Source organism: Loxodonta africana, chromosome 8 (genome assembly GCF_030014295.1).
Source record: "Loxodonta africana isolate mLoxAfr1 chromosome 8, mLoxAfr1.hap2, whole genome shotgun sequence".
NCBI lineage: Eukaryota > Metazoa > Chordata > Mammalia > Proboscidea > Elephantidae > Loxodonta > Loxodonta africana.
The window spans coordinates 12,044,402-12,064,517 of record NC_087349.1 but is presented as its reverse complement, the minus strand read 5'-3'; the positions used below and the strand labels follow the sequence as shown (position 1 = coordinate 12,064,517).

The window sequence follows — 20,116 nt, the reverse complement described above, 5'->3', positions numbered from 1 at the left end:
TGTATTCAATATTCTTCACCAACACCATAATTCAAAGGCATCAATTCTTCAGTCTTCCTTATTCAATATCCAGCTTTCGCATGCGTAAGAGGCTATTGAAAACACCATGCGTGGGTCAGCCACACTTTAGTCCTTAAAGTGACATCTTTGCTCTTGAACACATTAAAGAGATCTTTTGCAACAGATTTACCCGATGCAATGCATCATCTGATTTCTTGACTGCTGCTTCCATGGGTGTTGACTGTGGATCCAAGTAAAATGAAATATTTTACAACTTCGGTATTTTCTATGTTGCTTACTGGTCCAGTTGTGATGATTTATGTTTTCTTTATGTTGAGGTGCAATCCATAATGAAGGCTTTGAACTTCATCGGCAAGTACTTTTACAGAAAGCAAGGTTGTGTTATCTGCATATGGCAGGTTGTTCATGAGTCTTCCTCCAATCCTGATGCCCTGTTCTTCTTCATATAGTCCAGCTTCTCATATTATTTACTCAGTATACAGATTGAGTAAGTATGCCGAAAGGATAAACCCTGACACACCTTTCCTGGCTTTAAACCATGCAGTATCCCCTTGTTCTATGTGAACAACTGCCTCTTGATCTATGTACAGGTTCCTCATGGGCACAACTAAGTGTTCTGGAATTCCCGTTCTTCAAAATGTCATCCATAATTTGTCATGAGTCACACAGTCAAATGCCTTTGCATAGTCAATAAAACACAGGTAAACATCCTTCTGGTATTCTCTGCTTTCAGCCAGGATCCATCTGACATCAGCAATGATATCCCTGGCTCCACATCCTCTTCTGAATCCGGCCTGAATTTCTGCAGTTCCCTGTTGATGTACAACCACTTTGGAATGATCTTCAGCACTTTTACTTGTGGACAATATTAATGATAGTATTCGATAATTCCCACATTCGGCTGGATCACCTTTCTTTGGAATGGGTACAAATATGGATCTCTTCCAGTCAGTTGGCCAGATAGCTATCTTCCAAAATTCTTGGCATAGATGAGTGAGCACTGCTAGCACTGCGTCCATTTGTTGAAACATCTCAATTGGTATTCCATCAATTCCTGAAGCCTTGTTTTTTGCCAATGCCTTCAGTGCAGCTTGGACCTCCTTCTTCAATACCGTTGGTTCTTCATTCTATGCTACCTCCTTAAATGGTTGTCGTCGACCCATTCTTTTTGGTACAATGACTGTGTATTCCTTCCATCTTCCTTTGATGCTTCCTGAGCCGTTTAATATTTTCCCCATAAAAAAAAAAAATAGAATCCCTCAATATTGCAACTCAAGGCTTGAATTTTTTCTTCAGTTCTTTCAGCTTGAGAAATGCCAAGCATGTTCTTACCTTTTGGTTTTCCATCTCCAGGTCTTTGCACATGTCGTTATAATACTTTGTTTTCTCAAGCTGCCCTTGGAGATCTTCTGTTCAGCTCTTTGACTTCTTCATTTGTTCCTTCCACTTTAGCTACTCTACATTCAAAAGCAACTTTCATAATCTCTTCTGGCATCCATTTTGGTCTTTTCTTTCTTTTAATGACCTCTTGCTTTCTTCATGTATGATGTACTTGACATCATTTCACAACTCATCATTAGTGTTCAAATCTGTTCTTGCCCAGGTCTCTAAATTCCGGTGGGACATACTCAAGGTTGTACTTTGGCTCTTGTGAACTTACTCTAATTTTCTTCATCTTCAACTTAAGCTTGGCTATGAGCAATTGATGGTCTGTTCTACAGTCGGCTCCTAGTCTTGTTCTGATTTATGATATTGAGCTTTCCCATCGTCTCTTCGCACAGATGTAGTCGATTTGATTCCTGTATATTTCCTCTGGCAAGGTCCACATGTACAGTCGCTGTTTATGTTACTGGAAAACAGTATTTGCAATGAAGAAGTTGTTGGTCTTGCAAAATTCTATCATGCAATCTCTGGTGTCACTTCTATCACCAAGGCCATATTTTCCAACTACTGATCCTTCTTCTTTTTTTCCAACTTTCACATTCCAATCACCAGTAATTATCAATGCATCTTGATTGCACGTTTAATCAATTTCAGACTGCAGAGTTGGTAAAAATCTTCAATTTCTTCATCTTTGGCCTTAGTGATTGGTGTGTAAATTTGAATAATAGTCGTATTAACTGGTCTTCCTTATCGGCCTATGGATATCATCCTATCACTGACAGCGTTGTACTTCAGGATAAATCGTGAAATGTTCTTTTTGACGATGAATGCGATGCCATTCCTCTTCAGTCTGTCATTCCCGGCACAGTAGACCATAAGGTTGTCTGATTCAAAATGGCCAATACCATTTCAGCTCACTAATGCCTCGGATATCAGTGTTTATACATTCCATTTCATTTTTGACAACGTTCAGTTTTCCTAGATTTATACTTCATACATTCATGTTCTGATTACTAATGGATGTTTGCAGTCGTTTCGTTTCATTTTGAATTGTCCCACATCACCAAATGAAGGTCCCAAAAGCTTGACTCCATCCACGTCATTAAGGTCAACTCTACTTCTACTTTGAGGAGGCAGCTCTTCACCAGTTGGCTTTTGAGTGCTTTCCAACCTGAGGGGCTCACCTTCTGGCACTATATCAGACAATATCCCGCTGCTATTCATAAGGTTTTCCCTGGCCAATTTTTTCAGAAGTAGACTCCCAGGTCCTTCTTCCTCGTCTGTCTTATTCTGGAAGCTCAGCTGAAACACGTCCACCAAGGGTGGCCCTACTGGTTGTTGAAATACTGGTGGCAAAGCTTTCATTATTACAGCAACAAGCAAGCCACCACAGTACAACTGACAGACACGTGTCACTGTCATTAGTGGGAAATATTTCAGTTTTCCTCCTCTGATAAGTTCCTGCCTTAAAAAGTTCCAACTTTCAAAGGTTTTACTGTACTCTGTAAGCTTTGACAGAAACAGCTCCAGAAGGGGGAACTCCAGATGAGGAGGGGTGTGGTCCCCTCGGTTTCATCCTCCCGAGGTTCATGTGCCCTGTTTCCCTGCCACATTTCCTTTGTTGCAAACACGGCTCACCTGGGTCACAGAGAAAAAGATGTGGAGGTGGGCACAGTAAATGGAGGGGAAACAGTACTCCAAGGAGCTGAGGAAAGATACACTCCCTTTCCCTGGTTGTGTTTTTCCAGATGGGGACCCATGAATCCGCACTCTGACTCCCCACTCATGCACAGGGCTGAGGGTCACCACAGCTACCAGCCAGGACAGGGCTAGCCTTGAGAGGGCCAGTGAGATCAGCTCAGAGTCACTGGCCCTTGTCTACTCACACAATCAGGGGATCAAGCTGACCTTCTTCAAGACTGAAGAGAGAAGCCTAGGTGGGTGAGGCAGCCAGAAGTTTGGTTGCATGATTCTAACTGTACATGGAAGGAACCCAGGTAGCGCAGTGGTTAAGCACTCCACTGCTAACTGAAACGTTGGCAGTTCGAACCCACCAGATGCTCCGAGAGAGAAAGTTGTGGCAGTCTGTTTCGGTAAAGATTACCCATTGCCACTGAGTCAATGCCAATTCATAGCGACCCTACGGGACAGTGTAGAACTGCCCCATAGGGTTCTCAAGGCTGAAATCTTCACGGAACCAGGTAGCCACATCTTTCTCCCGCGGAGCACCTGGTGGGTTTGAACCGCCAAACTTTTGGCTAGTAGCCAAGCATTTAAGCCCTTCCATAAAGATTACAGCCTTGGAAACCCTACGGGGCAGTTCTATTGTATCCTATAGGGTTGCTTTGAGTTGGAATTGACTCAATGCCAGTGGGTTTTAATTGTACATGGGTTTTCGAATTTCTGTACAGCTTGCTCTGCACTTCATATCGTGCTTAGAAACGATGTTCTTCATATTTATTAGGCTTAGGCAAAAATTCAATTTTATAGAGAAAGCATACAGAAATTTAAAGTTACGTTTTATGATTTTTTTACTCAGTTAGCCATGCTTTCAATAATCCTAGATATGTTAGAAATAACATCATTAGGGCAATACATTCACATGCCAAAATGTATAAAATAAAAAAAGTCATTTATGTCTCTTGTTCTAAAAACTGGGCATTTTTGAAATGTGGATGTCATTATTCATTTGTACAGAGACTGATGGGGGAATGGTCTGCTTGTCTGCCTCCCACCCAGGCTGCCTAAGTAAAGGCCTTGGGCCCAGGACGTTCTCTGATCAGGAGGCTGGGTGAGTCTCCTTCTCTGTCCCAGCCTTTCTCCTTATCAGAGAAGCTTCCCCCCGTTCTGGGCACACTAGCTTTCTCTGTCTCTTGTAGATACATGGGCACCGTACGGCACCTGGTCAACCCACTTCTATATGTGCTCCCCGCGGGGAGGAGGGAACAGGGTCTCTCTCAACGACAGCACAGGAGGGGTGGACACAGAACATTTGCCCTGCACTAGCCATGAGCAGGATGAGCCTGCTGGCCATGGACCGGGGCCCACGAGTGAGGCTGAGCTTACTGTGTCTCTGCTCTGAGTAAGTAAAGCATTTCCCGTGCACTGACAGAGCGTGCACGTGGTCTTTGCTGGCAATTGCAAACCTCGGTGGTCGACAGAGGCTGAAACAGACTGTATCTTAGCTGGAGTCTCAGCTCCTTAAAGGGGACTACCTACTGGCTTCTGTTTGCCTTGCACATCATGGGCACTAGAAAAAAGCTTGTAACGCTTAAATAAACGCATTTCCTACAATGATTGTGATGACAAAATAAACGTGGCATTAATTAACCTGCGGTGCTTAAAGCAGCCAAAATCATGGGATCAATTACATTATTATGCCCTGCTCCACGGGTCCCAGCCACACCCCCAAGGCGGTGAGTGATGAGGGAGGCCAAAGCAAGGTAGGGGGGTCATGGTTCAGAGCAAATGGAAGCTCACTCCTGATTAACCCCTCCCCAGGCCCCCCCGTTGTGGCTGCACCTTAGGTCGCCATCTGTACAATATCATCACTCAACAACTCAGCAAAATGCACGATGCTTCAGTCCACCCTTCTATGCTCGCATGTATCTTTTCCCTGTTCTCTACAATGTTAATACAGAATTTTAAATACACCAAGTTATTAAGAATTTTGAAGAAAGGGAGGAGACAAGGAATACTATCTTCTTCAAGTTACATAATCTCCCATACTAAAAGCTTTATTGTAATTAACGCCTTCTGGAAAATGCCTGCTATTTTCAGCAATAAGAGCCTCTTGGAATATTGGGTCAGTCCCAATTATATCATCCCCCTCCTTATACCTGTTGACTACAGCGTTTCAATCATTAACTGTGCAGTGCGAAACCTCAAGGAAACTGGTCTCAAGACCGAAAGTGGGCACTCAACTTGACGGCCAAAGAAAATATCGTCCAAACTCACATGAAAACAACAAAGAGAAAACCAAAGCCCACAGAAGGGTATTGACAAGAAGCCTCGGAGAGTGGGAAGAGAATCAGATGAAGGGAAGGAGGTGCCACTTCAGCTAAGTCACTAAGCGAAACTTTACTGGGGCTGTTGATTTATCCTCAAATGGGGCTAATATTACTCAACTATAGGATCTGGGCAAGAACCAAATGAAAGCTTTGAAAATGATATTTTCAATAGTGTGGGTGGTATTTGTTGTTAACAATTACCGTTAAGGATGAGTTATTCTCTCTTTCCTCAGAGAGGAGGGATAAAAGCAGTTGGGCCTAATTACAATAGGAAGAAGCAATGATAAGTTGGTAAGGGCTCCCTAACTCTAAGAGCTGAGAGACCCTGGAATCATATTTAAAAGATTCTGGAACAGCCTTTCTTGAAAGTCTGTAAGAAAACTGTCAGCAGTTAGGTGTGTGGAGTGTCTCCATTAGTCTTATCTGGAGGCAGAGGGATGAATCGGAGAAACTCGGGGTTCCCTTAGCCCTGTGATGTGTAAGGAGCCCTGCTGGCACAGTGGTTAAGAGCTTGGCTGCTGATCAAAATGTCAGCAATTCAAATCCACCAACTGCTCCTTGGAAACCCTATGGGGAAATTCTCCTCTGTCCTATAGGCTCGCTATGAGTCTGAATCGACTCGACAGCAACGTGTTAACCGGTGATGTAGAAGGCCGTCCCCTAATGGAGCAACAATCACCCCGTCCTAGAGAAGCTGCTTGTCTTCCAACACTTGGGGAGCTAGTGGAGCTGTTTTAACTGGATTTGGGATTTGTTTCCAAGAACTCATTGAACCTTCTAAGTTGAACTCATGAAAAATGACTCACCTGGTTGCCGCCACTCTTGGGGTTTACAAACACAAGCAAGGGTTTCATGAGAGGAGAAGAGATAGGTTTTATCACAAAAGGGCGACCTTTGTTTTCCTGCTAAAGGAAGAAAGCAGCACAGTTCAGATATACTCATAAGGTTTAAAAGGTAGCCCCCACAGCCAGGGAGTTGGGAACCACCAACACCACTCCCCCAAAAAATTCCCACATCTTGTCCAATAATGTTTTCTCTTAATAGAACCATCCAGATTAAGCCTGGGGAAAAAAAGTATCTCAAACTACAGAGATACTGAGAATAAAGCCATGCCTTTGACTTTGATTTTACTCTCAGTCAGGAAATGTTAGCTAGTATCATCTTCAGCATCATTGTCCTTGGGACAATAGTTCCAGGGAAGTGCAGATACTGTGAGGTAGACTAAAGCTAGATTTTTTTTTTTTTCTAAGAATACTAGTGTGCTAAAAGTAGTGAAGGAGAAAAGTCGTAGGAGCTCCATCAGAAAAATAACTTGGGAAACATAATCTATCATGTAGGGCAGAGTAGGCGAGGAAAGGAGGTTGGGTTCCCTTGGGACATAGCCCGGAAACACTTACTTCAGTTCCTCTTTTACTGGCTTTTCTTTTGAAGCTTGTTCTCTTCTTCTTCCGGTTGGAAGCCTTCAGGGAGTTCTGTAGGGAAAGAAGAAGCCCCTGAGCTTGGGGGCAGGCTGACCCGAGGGTCCTCATGCAGAACCATGTAGAAGATGAAGGCAGCGCATGCTGTCCCACCGCATGCTTCTCATGCTGTTACATGTCCAAGCCACTGCTCATGGGTAAGCCACACACAGAGATCAGTTGAGTGCTTCGGAGTGAGCGACTGACTGCCCACCACATGGAGGGGCTGGGAGCTACAAGCCCGGAGGCTCTCATGGACTCACATCACAACACATGGTATACCTGCCAACCCTCCCAGTAAAAATGGAAGAATCCCAAATTCTCTGAGGGGCTCCAGTCTCCCGCCCAACCAGGTCCGTCTCCCGCCCAACCAAGTTCAAGTTCATCTCCTGGTATGGAGATCACCTATGTGGAAATGTAAAAAAGGAGGCCATTTTTCATGTTTTCCTTTTCTCTGCTGGTTCACTCTTTTATAATGACCTGTTGTACTATGAGGCCTAAAAGGACTCTAGATCCCAACGGAACTTTATGTTCAGTCACCACTGATGTCTGGCTTTTAAAATGCAGAGACAAGACTCACCTTAAGCTACTTATCCCAGTGGGGTGTCAGTCACAGTACTTTCTTTCTCTGTCTATAGACCCACGGGTTTAAAAAGGTCTTCCCTCCCCTGGTAGCCTTGGTCTTTCTTCTCATAGAAATGCCTCAAAATTGTTGAAATAAAGTCACCCCCAGCTTACTTTTTTAAGGATAAGGATTTTATGGACAAAATTTTGTGATTACTTCAACCAGCCATTTACTGTTACTTCTTGATGCCAATGCTTTGAGAAGAACCTCTCTCTGAGAACAATCCCAACTTACTGATTGAAGACAAGGCAAAACCAAACTTACTTAGTGAAGCGTAAATTAGTTAGACTGCCATCTTCATGGAGGCAAGATATTACTAACCACATGAGAGATGTTTAACAAAGTGCTGAAAGTCTGAAATATAGAATTCTTTAAAAGTTCACATAAGTATACACACATGCAATGTTTAGCCACTGCTCTTAGCACCTCTTGTTCTATGCTTTATGGTATTCTTTTTTCCCTTAGGGCATCCAAATTAGCAAGATCTAAACCAGTTGGCTTTTATTTTACTTCGATTTTGACCAGACAAAAAAAAATAAATAAAGTTGATTTTTGGGCTGTGCTCACAAAGGGCAAGAGAAGCTTTCTTGAACCACATGTTCCAAGGTTTTCTTCCCTCATCAGCTTAGAAGACAGTGCCTTCAGGTTCTCTGAGTTTCACCAGAAAAGAGGAACCAGGAGCTCATGGGTGGTCTAGACCCCAGATTATTCTGCACCCCTCACTCTTGATTATGCTTCCCCTGAAAAATGCATCGCCAAGGACCTAAATCCTCGGTTGAGATGGGTCTGTTAGCGTGTCCCTCTTTGGGGAAAATTTTATGTTTTTTAACTATTTGCTATGTTTTACTATATTCAGCTTGTTGAAAAGGGAAGAGAAATTATTTAGAACCTTCAAAAGTTTAATCAGCCAAATGATTTGAGCCAGGAGAATGCTGGAAACAGTCAGGCTAGCAGACACAGTATCTACTTGATGTTGATTAATGATGCTTGACCCTGGCTGCAAGTTAGCCTCACCCACAGAGCTTAAAAAATACTAATATTCAGGCCCCGCCAGGTTATGCTATTCAGTTTGGAGTGAAGCTCGGGCAAGGATATTTTCTAAAAGCACCCCAAGCAATTCTACCCAGCAACCGGGGTTGAGAACCTCTGTTTGAAACAGAAAGGGCAGAGTGAAGAAACACGTATCACGGTCAAGCAGAACAATAGTGGGATAAGGAACGTAGGCTGTGGAGTCAGGCAGGCTTGGTAGGAATTCTGGATCTTTCTCTTACTAGATCATCCAAACTTTTGAAATATCAGTCTCTTGAATGTAAAATGAAGGTAAAAATACCTACCTCACAGGAGAGTTGTGAAGTTTAAAGGAGAGAAGGTGTGTAAAGCAGTGAGCATGGCGTCCATCCTATGACAAGCACTTCAATAAATGTTAGCTGCCTGGCTCCCAGCTGTCTGTCTCCAGCACAGGGCACGAATGCCGGGCATATAGTGTGCACGCGACAGTTGTTGAAAGAGTGAATCAATATTATTATTATTCACCACACTGACTAGACCTTTCCTGGTTTCAGGAAATGCTCAGGAAGAGAATGCTGGCCTCCTGGCTTCTTTGTTGCTTTGGTTCGTTCACACCACGCACTTTCAGGAACACACTGTGGTCCCTGGTTTTTGACAAGACTGAACAAGAGCTAGATCTAATGGCCTAGCTAAGATTGTCTCCTAAGCTGGCCTGATCACAGAAATCACAGGGCTTCAGAGGCTTCTGGTGAGCAAGCTAGTTTGGGAAATACAAAATAAGGCTTGATTCCTGCAAACAGATGGAGCTGGCAAGGAGCTCAACTGTGAGGAGGAGGAGACACACAAAATAGCCATTTGTTACAGACAAGCAGTGGCGACAAGTGCTCCTGGGCCTCACTGAGCCCAATGCACCTGAGACCTGCTTTATCTCAGCTGAGAAGGGGGCAAAGACAAAGCACGCAGGTTGACATACAGTACCTGGACCTTCTATGTGAACTCTGTGTAAGCTCACAGCCCTAAGGATGGTCAAATGGCAATGGCTAAGTAGACAGGAATTTCACAGCACACCTCAAAGTTCCTGAGGCTCCCTTTTATTTGTGTGTAAACACGCATCTCTGTCTGAATATACGGCTTCTTTTAGAAGGCAGCACAGGTGGACCTGAAGGCAGACGTGGGCTGTGTTTGGGCGTATCCTTGCTAAGCCACAGTATCGCTCACCCTGCCTGGGTCAGTATTGTGAGAGTTAAACAAAACAGTGGTCTTGGCAAGAATGCAACAACTGTACCACGGAGTTATTGTGAAGAATGGTTGGAGAACGTGCAGGAAACATTTCCTATTTGCCTAACGTTCCAAAATGAGGCATGCCAGTTAGCAGTGGCAGCCAACCCCGGAAGGCCAACACAGGAAAACAGGGAGATGTTCTACCCTCGTCTGGATTTTCGCCTTCTTCTGAGCCCAACCAACCACGTTCAACCCTGGACATTCTGTGCCCATGCTTTTGTTAAAGACCCAAGAAAAGATAAAAAGAACTTGTGTGTTCTTGTACCAGGTTATCAGGGTAGCATTACCTCACCACAGAAATATTCCTTGTCTTTATGACTCCTTCCTGGGCTGCTAAGAAGTATTTATGGGTGAATCGCTCAACTGTAAATGAGCCCTAGCTACCTCTTATTACTCTTTGGTGATGTTCTCATATCAGGGAATCACAAATCACTGGTCCTAAAAACAGACCAAGGAGCCCTGGTGGCACAGTGGTTAAGCACTGAGGTGCTAACTGAAAGGTCAGTGGCTTGAACCCACCCAGCAGCTCCACGGGAGAAAGACCTAGCAATCTGCTTCTGTAGAGATCACAGCCAAGAAAACCCTAGGGGTCAGTTCTCCTCTGTCACATGGGGTCACTATGAGTCAGAATCGACTCAGCAGCACCCAATAACAACAACAGACCTAAGAGAAGACTCTCACTTCATCATCCCAAACAAAGCCTTCCGCCATCATATACTTGACAAAACTCTGAAGGTTAACGGGGGAAGAGTTGTGGACCTCGTCTATGAAAGAGTGTTGTCACTCCGCCCTGCTCCAGCCACACCAGTAGGACAAAAGTAGCTCTGAAGACAGGCGAGCAGAATAAAGAAAACTTACTTCAAACATAAGGGCAGCTCTTAACAGTTCCAACGCAGGCATATTCGGCTAACCGTTAGAACGCTGCTGTTGCGAGCTGCCACAAAGTCAGCCCCAGCTCGCGGTGACCCCATGCACAATGGAATGAAACACTGCCGCGTCTGGTGCCATCCCCGTGATCGGTTACAGAGCAGACTGCGGCGACCCATGGCATTTTCACTGGCGATTTTTTCAGAAGGAGATCACCAGGCCTTTCTTCCTGGTCCATCTTAGCACCTTAGCCTGGAAGCTCCATTGGAACCTGTTCAGCATGACAGCAAGCCTCCGCTGACGGACAGGCGGTGGCTGTGCATGTGGTGCACTGCTGAGAATCGAACCTGCGTCTCCTGCGTGGAAGGTGAGGATCCTACCGCCGAGCCCCCACTGGCCCTACCTTTAGGATAGACCAAGGAAAAAGCTGGTATTTTAAGGGATATCATTGATGTCAGGAATATCAATGATGCTTTAAGAGATATCACTGGTCATTGCATGATATTCCTAAAGTTTAGTGAATTAAATTTAGTGGGTCCCCAGCATTTTAAAGGAGGATTATTAAGTTGTGAGAGGTAAGAATGGACCAGCATAAGGCAAGTCCATGCAAGGTTATGAAGGAGTTGACTGGAGTATTATCTGTAAGTAAACAACATTGGAAACAGCACAAATATCCATCAGTAGGTAGGTGGCTAATAACCTACAATACACACACAGTAGAAGACGTATCATAGTTGTTTAAAACTGAGTTAAATCTCTGTGTACTGATAGGAGTTTCCCCCTAAGATTCATTTTTTACTAGGGAAGACAAGGTTTAAAGCATTAAGTGTATAATGATGTCATTTATCAAAAACACACACCCTTCCACCCAAAAGAGTCCGACATCTCTTCCGCAGAGCGTCTCCAAGTGTGCACGTACAGAGAAGCTCTGCCTGGACGCACGACAGACCGTAGAGACGGGGAGAGGCTCGGGATTGTAAATATTGGGGAAAGGGGACCTCCTCATCTGCGAAATTTAGTTTTTTTATTGAAAGAACATGTGTGTACTACTCACATTTTTACCAATTAAACAATAAATTTAAAAAATTATGCATTTCCACTCTCTCAAAGAAACTGGATTATTCCAGCTCTGTACTGTCAAGTCCTAACAGACTCCACTCAAAAGGAGGGATGGAATATCTATTTTTTAGTCTTTCTAGAAGGCTGTAGAATCCCTCTGAAATTAGTAAGACAGTTATAAGGCATTGGCAGTTTGGAAAAGTCAGTGGATTAAGTGCAAATTTTTTTTTTCCCAAAAGATGTCTTATGTCATATAACTTCAGAGAAAGGTTTCTCACTCCAGTTTTCTATAACTTGACCCCAACCTACACCCCCCCACAAAAAAATCATGTAACCCAGGTGTTGCTCTGTCAGTGCTCGTGGCGGTATTTGAACACCTGTAGCTTGTTTATCCAATCAAAATATTACCCTCTGACATGCTCAGTCCAGAGGAGAACACTGACATCTGTAACTTCAAAGAGACCCAAAGGTTCAGGCTTGAGGCTTAATGATTGGTTTGGCTTTCCTTTTAATCCCTTACCATCATCTACCTTCCGTCATCTTCTAGCTCGAAGTCTCTGCAAATAATTTGGTGATGAAACGGCCAATAACCCAGGCAGCCCTCCTTCCTCACCATCGAGCCATCACACAACTCCCAGTTCCACAGCTGGGCATGCAGTCACTGGCCACTCAGAGCCAGCCATCTTTAAACAGAGAAGGAACTACGTGGGTTAATTCCATCTCTTCATACCCCTTTCCTGACCATTTTACACTCAAGCAGACTTCTTACTCCTCCCCTCTGTAGCTGACTATATATGGTCCATCTCAATCATTCGCAGCAGGTTTTATGAGCTTGCCTTGCTCCTTCCTCATCTCCCTTCCCAGTAACACCACCTGCATCCTTCAACACCAAGCACAAACGGCACCTTTCCCATCTGTCCTACCCTGACTTCCACGACGGGAAGTGCTCAAGTCCTGCTCTGTATTCCCACTGTGTTTCTGCATCTTCTCTGGCCCTTGCCACTGTCTGCCTTTTGGATGTGACCATGGCTGGTTTGGCCAACCTGCGGTCCCCTTCTTCCTACCAGCCTACATGTGTTTCTCCCAAAGATGCTCACTCACCAAAACGGCACACCTTCGCAGGTAGCAGAAGGCCCTTCTTTTACCAAGGTTTCACATGTGGCTGACCCCCTCTTCCAGAATCCACAAAAAGCCTGCCCGGTGATTCAGACAGTTATGTCTGTGCTCCCCACTAGGGGTAGACGCTTGTGGACATGGATCACATCTGACTGACCTCTGGGTCCCCTACTGCATCTTCAAATGTCCAAAGGAAAAGATGTTCAACACCATTAGATCAATCAAATTTAAATAAATGCAATCCGATAAATGAAAATTTAAAACCAGAAGACAGCACTGCACATCTAATCAGAATGGCCTAAAGAAGAAATAGCGGTAACACCAAATTCTGGGGAGGATGGGGAGAAAGTCCATCGCTTACGCATTGCTGGCGTGGATGCCCTCTGGAAAGTAGTTTGGCAGTTTCTTAAGGATCTAAACACGAAATTATCATATGACTCAGCAATTGTATTCCCGTGTATTTATCCCAGAGAAATGTAAACTTACATTCACACAAAAAGCTGTACACAAAGTTTATAACAGCTATATTCATAATACCCAAAAACTTAAAACAAGCCAGGTGTCCTTCTACTGAACGAAGCTGAACAGTTAAAAAACCCTGATACGTCTGTATCAAGGAATACTACTCACCAATAAAAAGATACAAACTGTTAGTACACACAACCAACTGGATAAATCCTCAAGAGGATTACGTTGGGTGAAAAAAGCCAATCCCAAAACGATATGATTTCTTTCATATGATGTTGTTGTTACGTGCCATGGAGTCAAGTCCCACTCACAGCAACCTTGTGATGGTTAAGGTTCTGTGTCAACTTGGCTAGGCCGTGATTCTCACTGGTTTGGCAGATATGATGTAATCACCATCCATGACGTGATCTGACATGAGCCGTCAATCAGTTGAACAGGGCATTTCCTTGGGGGTATGGTCTGCATCCAATATATATGGATGTTCTGACAAAGCTTGCCCTCTCTCCATCCTGCATCCAACTCAGCATTCTCTGACCTCTGGTTCATGGGCGTGAGCCAGCAGCCTGCCATTCGACCTGCCAATTTTGGGTTCATCAGCCCCTGCAACCATGTTAGTGTCAGGGGAAGCCTCCAGACTGACGTCTGACCCACGGATCTGGGACCTACCAGCCTCCACAACTGAGCGAGCTACTTCCTTGAAATAAATCTCTCTGTGTGCATATTTTTATATATACGCTTCACTGGTTTTGCTCCTCTAGAGAATCCAGCCTAAGACAGGCCCTACAGGATACAGTAGAGCTGCCCCACTGGGAGCAGATCACCAGGTCTTTATCCCCTGGAGCTTCTGGGTGGGCTTGAACCATCAACCTTTCGGCCTGCAGCCTCCAGGGCTCCTCTCATATAACATTCTTGAAATGACATAATAATAAAAATGTAGACTTGATTGATGGTTGTCAGGGGTTAAGGAGCTGTTGAGGCCAGGAGGGAAATGGGTGTGGCAACGAAAGGTCAACAACCTAAGGGATCTCTGTGGTGACAGAAGGTTCTGGATTTTGGATGTGTCAAAGTCAACATCCTGGCTAAGCTCTACTTTTGCAAGATGTTACCACTGGAGAGCCTTCTGTATTATTGCAACTGCATGCAAAATTAAACATTTAATTAATAAAAAGAAAAAAGGGAGGGGGAGGGAGAGATGAAGAGCGGCAGAAAAGTTGACGGCTGTGGAAGAATTCATTATGTTCCTTTCTGCTTCTCTGTGTGCTGGGAATTCTTTGTGATAATTTTTTTTTTTTTTTTTTTTAGGGCTAGGAAAGTAAACTTACGCTTCTTCCTCAGCGCGGTCTCATCTTCTGATTTTCCTAACTGGTTGGTCTCCAGTTACAAAATCCCATACCATCAGGCCACCCTTCACATTCCTGCCAGCTGTTTTTTTCTCAGATACTGTTTTTATTCTAGCACTCCTTTGTCTAAAGGAAGCCTGCTACTTGAAGATACAGTTCACATATACAGAAAATCCCCCCACAGTCAGGCCTGCTGCACCTTACGCTTATCCGTATACCCCCTCTAACTAAAATGTCCACTTCAGTCAAACTGGTCTTGCAGGGCCACGAATGACGGGACTCAGCGCCCTTGCTCATGCCATTCTTATGCCTGGCACCCCCTCTCCTCTCCACTGATTCAAATCCTATGCGTCTTGATAACACAGAATAAAGCCCACCTCCTCCATGCAGCTCTCCCCACTCGTTCCCTGAGACGACAACAGGTGTTTCAGAGCAGGGCCATGATTGTATGATAGTGCCTGTAGGCTTCCTGATACAATCTAGGTTTCCACAGAGATTGCCGAATTTTAAGACAGAAAAAAGCAAAGTAGAAATGTTGAACAGATTTAAAAATAAGACTGAACTGGGAATTAGTAAAGCTGAATTGCAGACCACAGTACTACACCTAACTTGCCATGTCACCTTGGGCAACCCATTTAACACCTCTTGGCGCTCACTTGTAAAAGGTACAATAACAGGACTAGACGCTCCCATTTTGAATGTGCTGTTACTATACTTGCCTGTGGAAAGGTGCTCCCAAGGGCCTCCCTGGATTATTCCTTGGAAAGGCTATTCCTAAACATTGCTCACCACCAGTCTAAGCTTTACATCAAACACAGGAAGCAGGACACTATCCTGATACATCAATTGTTAAACAAAACTGAGGCAATGAGAATAAGTTGCACAGTGTCTTTGGAACCATATGACGTAGGACTTCCATATCTTTCAAAGATATTACAGTCAGTAAGACTTCCTGAGGTGCCCGCATCCCAGGGGAGGAACAATCCCCTTCCCTGTAGCATTGAAAATCTGCCCTCCTGTAATTTGGAGCTCGCGGTCTGGGATGTACAGTGCAGAGTAGAAACATTTTCTAACAAAAACTATGACCTTGTTGAGAAACAACCAAGATTTCCCAGAATTCTGCCATAGAGACTCCTAGGGCGGAAAGTACAATGAGGAGGAAACACAGAAAGGACTGAGGCAGTTAAGAGGATCGATTCTACTTTGCTATAAGAACACAGTGTTGCTCTCTGAGCAGCCTCTGTGTATTCAGGAAGGTCGTGACCCACAGTCTACCTTCCAAGTTGGAAATGGCAGTGATCTTAGTCCGACAGGGGAGGCTGCAGAGTTTGCCCTGACTCCCTGGGGTGTCCAGGCTGAGAGAGAGGAGGTCTCAGAAGAGTCTGGGCACCCCCCACCAGCACCTAACGAAGCTCTGGATGGTTCTTACCAAAGAGACCATGACAGGCACAGGAATGGGGGGGCGGCATTCCTGTGCTGGACTCTGGTTCCATCAGGGTGAGAAGGCTGGTTCCACGAGAGATCCCACCATGGGGAGGGGATGGGCTAGTGGGAGGGGGTCTGGAAGCTGAGAGCAGGATTGTGGGGCTGAGGGAGCAGTGGGCGTGGGGACCCAGAGACTAGTCAGGGGAAGCAAGCAACAGCACTTGCCTAGCGGCGCCAGGGTCCCGGCAGTTACCTGAGGTTTCTTCACCTTAATGATCCAGGTGGGCGGGACAATAACAGCTGCATGAGCCCCCAGGGAGCAGGGTTCCTCGATGTGGTGCAGCATGAAGCAGGTCACCTTATTGTGAAACTGAAGAGAAAAGAGGCCAGTAAACAATTCCAGGCAAAGGGCAATGCTGCAGTGAGAAGAGACAAGCACACACACAGACATGCATGTGCACACATACACATGTGCACATACACACATAAACACATACACATGAAAACTTACACACACATGAACATACCCACACGTGCACACACACACACCACATTCATGCACACAAACATACCCACACAAGCACACACACATGCACACATAGCTACACATGTACACACCCACACACGCACACACACACCTACACTCATGCACACAAACATACCTACACATGTACACACACACACGCATACGAACATACCCACCCACGCACATACACGTACTTATACGCACATGAACACATACATGTGTGCACATGTGCACACACATACACATGTGCACACATACACATGCACATATACACACACAAACACATACGTACACACATGAACACATGCAGCCCGAGAACACACAGACACACTGAGGACCCGTGCCTCTCATCACTGCCTATCCAGCCCTGGAAGCTTAAAGATCCGATTTCAAATGTATTCTACTTTACAGACTTACAATAATTAATAACAAGAGGTCAATCTAGAAGGTGAAGCCTGCTGAGACTTTCTAACCTCTTAATGGAAAATGCACATAGATATGTCGAAGTCTTGGTGGGTTCTATTAACTCTCACCTTTACCTGAAACTTCCATTTCACTGGACTGGCCTGGTCACAGACAGGAATGATTTCAGATAGCATTGGGAAGGAAATGAAGATAAACAGAGAGGCCACATCCCCTCTGCCTCTTCTTTTTCTATCCATAATTATTTCCCAGGCAGTCCTTCCAGCTCAGGGACCCAGGAAAGAAGCAAGCTATTTCTCCTGGAGAGGGGTTTATCCAAGGAGAACGAAGAACAAGGGGATTGGTTCTGCTTGGTTTGCCGTTGACTATGAATTCAAACTTCCCCTGCTAAAAAAAATACAGTGCCACTCTAGCCCTTGGCTAGTCTAAAATGTTTTTTGTTTTTAAAAGTAAGTAAAGACATCAGACATGGAAGGGACTGGACAATGGGTTGGAGAGAGATGCTGATGAAGAGTGAGCTACTTGTATCAGGTGGACACTTGAGACTGTTGGCATCTCCTGTCTGGAGAGGAGATAGGAGGGTAGAGAGGGTTAGAAACTGGCAAATTGTCAAGAAAGGAGAGACTGGAAGGGCTGACTCATTAGGGGGAGAGTAAGTGGGAGTATGGAGTAAGGTGTATATAAGCTTATACGTGACAGACTGACTTGATTTGTAAACGTTCACTTAAAGCTCAATAAAAATTATTAAAAAAAAAAGTAAGTAAAGATAGGCTAATGATCATAACAACACCTCAGTATTAGGGGCTTAAGCTGATCCCAAGTGAGCTGCCAAGTGGCCTTGGGCCAATCCTGATTTTGATCACCTTTTGTGTGGCTGTAAAATGATGATGACGCATGTATCATTTATTTTCTAATGAACATAAAATCCACTTTATGTGATAATGACATACCTTAAATTTTCAATCACAGTGATTTTTTAAAACTTAGTAGCAACTTCTACTTGCATTATACTTAAGGTGGCCGTATAATTTCTCACCTTTACAGGGACAACTTTAAGAGTGAAAGGTAGTACCGATAATAATTATACTGGAACAACAGGCATAAATTAGGCCTGTCTCAGAAGAACTGGCTAGTAGAGTCACCCTACCTATCCTGTCAGATCAGAGCAATTTTGTCTTCATCCTGCATGTCTGAAAGTTCTGTTGCAACCCACTGGCTAATAACTTCATTATTTAATTAAATAAGTATAAAATGCTAGTTAATTAAATAATTATTTGTGATCTGTGAACAATTAAATATACTAGAGAAATGTTACTTGAATACCTTCTTTAAAAATTTAATTTTTTTTTTAGCAACTCAAATAAACCTGCAAATGCACAGCCACTGCATTTCTAAAACAGTGAGGATCTTAGAGGCTGTCTTTTTTCAGCTCTTTCCACGTATACCACAGTCATCTGCAATCTACAGGCTGAGTACTATGTCCAAGATTGCACAGCCCTTATGTGGTAGAATGAGGATCTAAACCCAGGAAACTCAGCTTCCAGCTAGTGTTTTTTCTGCTGAGCTATAGAGGGCCACTTGTGTGTTTGTTGTACACCAGATAGCCTGGAAAGGATTACCTGCACTACTAAAATATATCCCCACTTTGTCTTAATTGTTTTGCATTTACAGTTCTTGTAAAATCACCTTCTACAAGGTGGGAAAATCTAAGATATGTAGAACTAACCAAAGCCAGGCTATGCGGTTCAGCGAAAATTCAGTCTTTGCTGTGTTTCAAGTAGACTATAGGTTAATGAAAAGACAGCCAACATATACATTTTCTGTAAAGTGAGAGTGAGCTCCCAAATTGACCCTAGAAAGCCATCTCATGAAAGGGTGGTAGCTCCATGGGGCAGAAGCTGCTGCAGCCATCTGAGCACACAGCTGCCAATGATGCTGCCCCCCAAGTTAGGGTGTCCCCAGATCAAAGAAGAAACTAACAGCATGAGTATTGTTAGGGACACCTGGCCACAGAATCTGCTTTTTCCTCCCCAGAAGAAGATATCACCCTGGTGTTACAGAGTTTCATTCAAGGACTAAAAAAAAAAAAAAAATTTTTTTTTTTTTTTTTTTAGGATGGCTATATTTGTAAAAGTTTCTTGAACCTATGTACCAAGATCATTCATGTCACAACTAACTGAAAGGAGATGTAAATGCCAAGAACAAGGGCTACGGCAGCAGGACAGAGACACAGCACGAACTGAGCTTTCCTGACAATAAGGCCCCAGTTCGTGCCAACAGGTGCCTGTTCTGGGAGGCCTCAAGAAGTTACGTCAGGGAAATGATTAGCCTGAACCTTATGGGATTGCCAAGTGCAACATCTCTGCCTTCCAGAAACGGCAGTTTCATGTGTTCCAACCAAATGTGTCAGCCCCTGCCCAGCGGCCCCGTGAGGCTGGTTAAATCTGACGAATTTCTGGGAGGGGGGTTCAGGTATCTGCCTACAAACCCATAACCTAGCTCAAACACCACAGCCCCTTGCCTTCTCGGTCTGCTGCACAACGCGGGGACAGTAGACCCCGATTCATACATTCATTCAAAAGAGTAGGTAGACTGCTGCAGGACAGCAGGGATAGCAAACTGTAGTGTAAAGGCCAGATAAGAAGATTTTAGGCTTTGTGGGCCGGACAGTCTCTACTGCAATGACTCAGTTCTGCTGTTATAGAGTGACAACAGCCATAAAAACCGAAAACCCAAACCGCTGATGTCAAGTCGATTCCAACTCATAGCAACCCTATAGGGCACAGTAGAACTGTCCCACCGGGCTTCCAAGGAGTGGCTTTTGGTTAGCAGTCTAATGCTTAACCACTGCACCACCAGGGCTCCAGAAAGCAGCCATAGATAATACATAAATGGAAAAACGGTCACAGATAACACGTAAAATGAATGGGCATGGCTATGTTCTGATAAAACTTTATTTACAAAAACAGGTGGCAGGCCAGATCTGGCCCACAGGTCATAGTTTACCAAACCCTGGATTAGCGTGCACATCATCTGGTAAGAGAAGACCAGGTTCATGGGTAAACAAAGAAGGAAATCTGGCTGGGTCAGAGGAGATGGATAAATGG

At 44.3% G+C, this 20,116-nt stretch overlaps 1 protein-coding gene across 2 annotated transcripts in view; it reads right to left on the bottom strand.

Annotated features, from left to right (window-relative positions):
- Positions 1-20,116, bottom strand: part of DGKI (diacylglycerol kinase iota) — a 491,392-nt gene that overhangs the window by 231,701 nt on the left and 239,575 nt on the right. For both annotated transcript variants that reach the window (XM_064289678.1, XM_064289679.1), the window contains exons 8-10: positions 16,314-16,430; positions 6,812-6,886; positions 6,221-6,319 (exon numbers count right to left, since the gene is read on the bottom strand). In XM_064289678.1, coding sequence (XP_064145748.1) covers positions 6,221-6,319; positions 6,812-6,886; positions 16,314-16,430 — 291 coding nt within the window. The remainder of the gene's footprint in view (positions 1-6,220; positions 6,320-6,811; positions 6,887-16,313; positions 16,431-20,116) is intronic.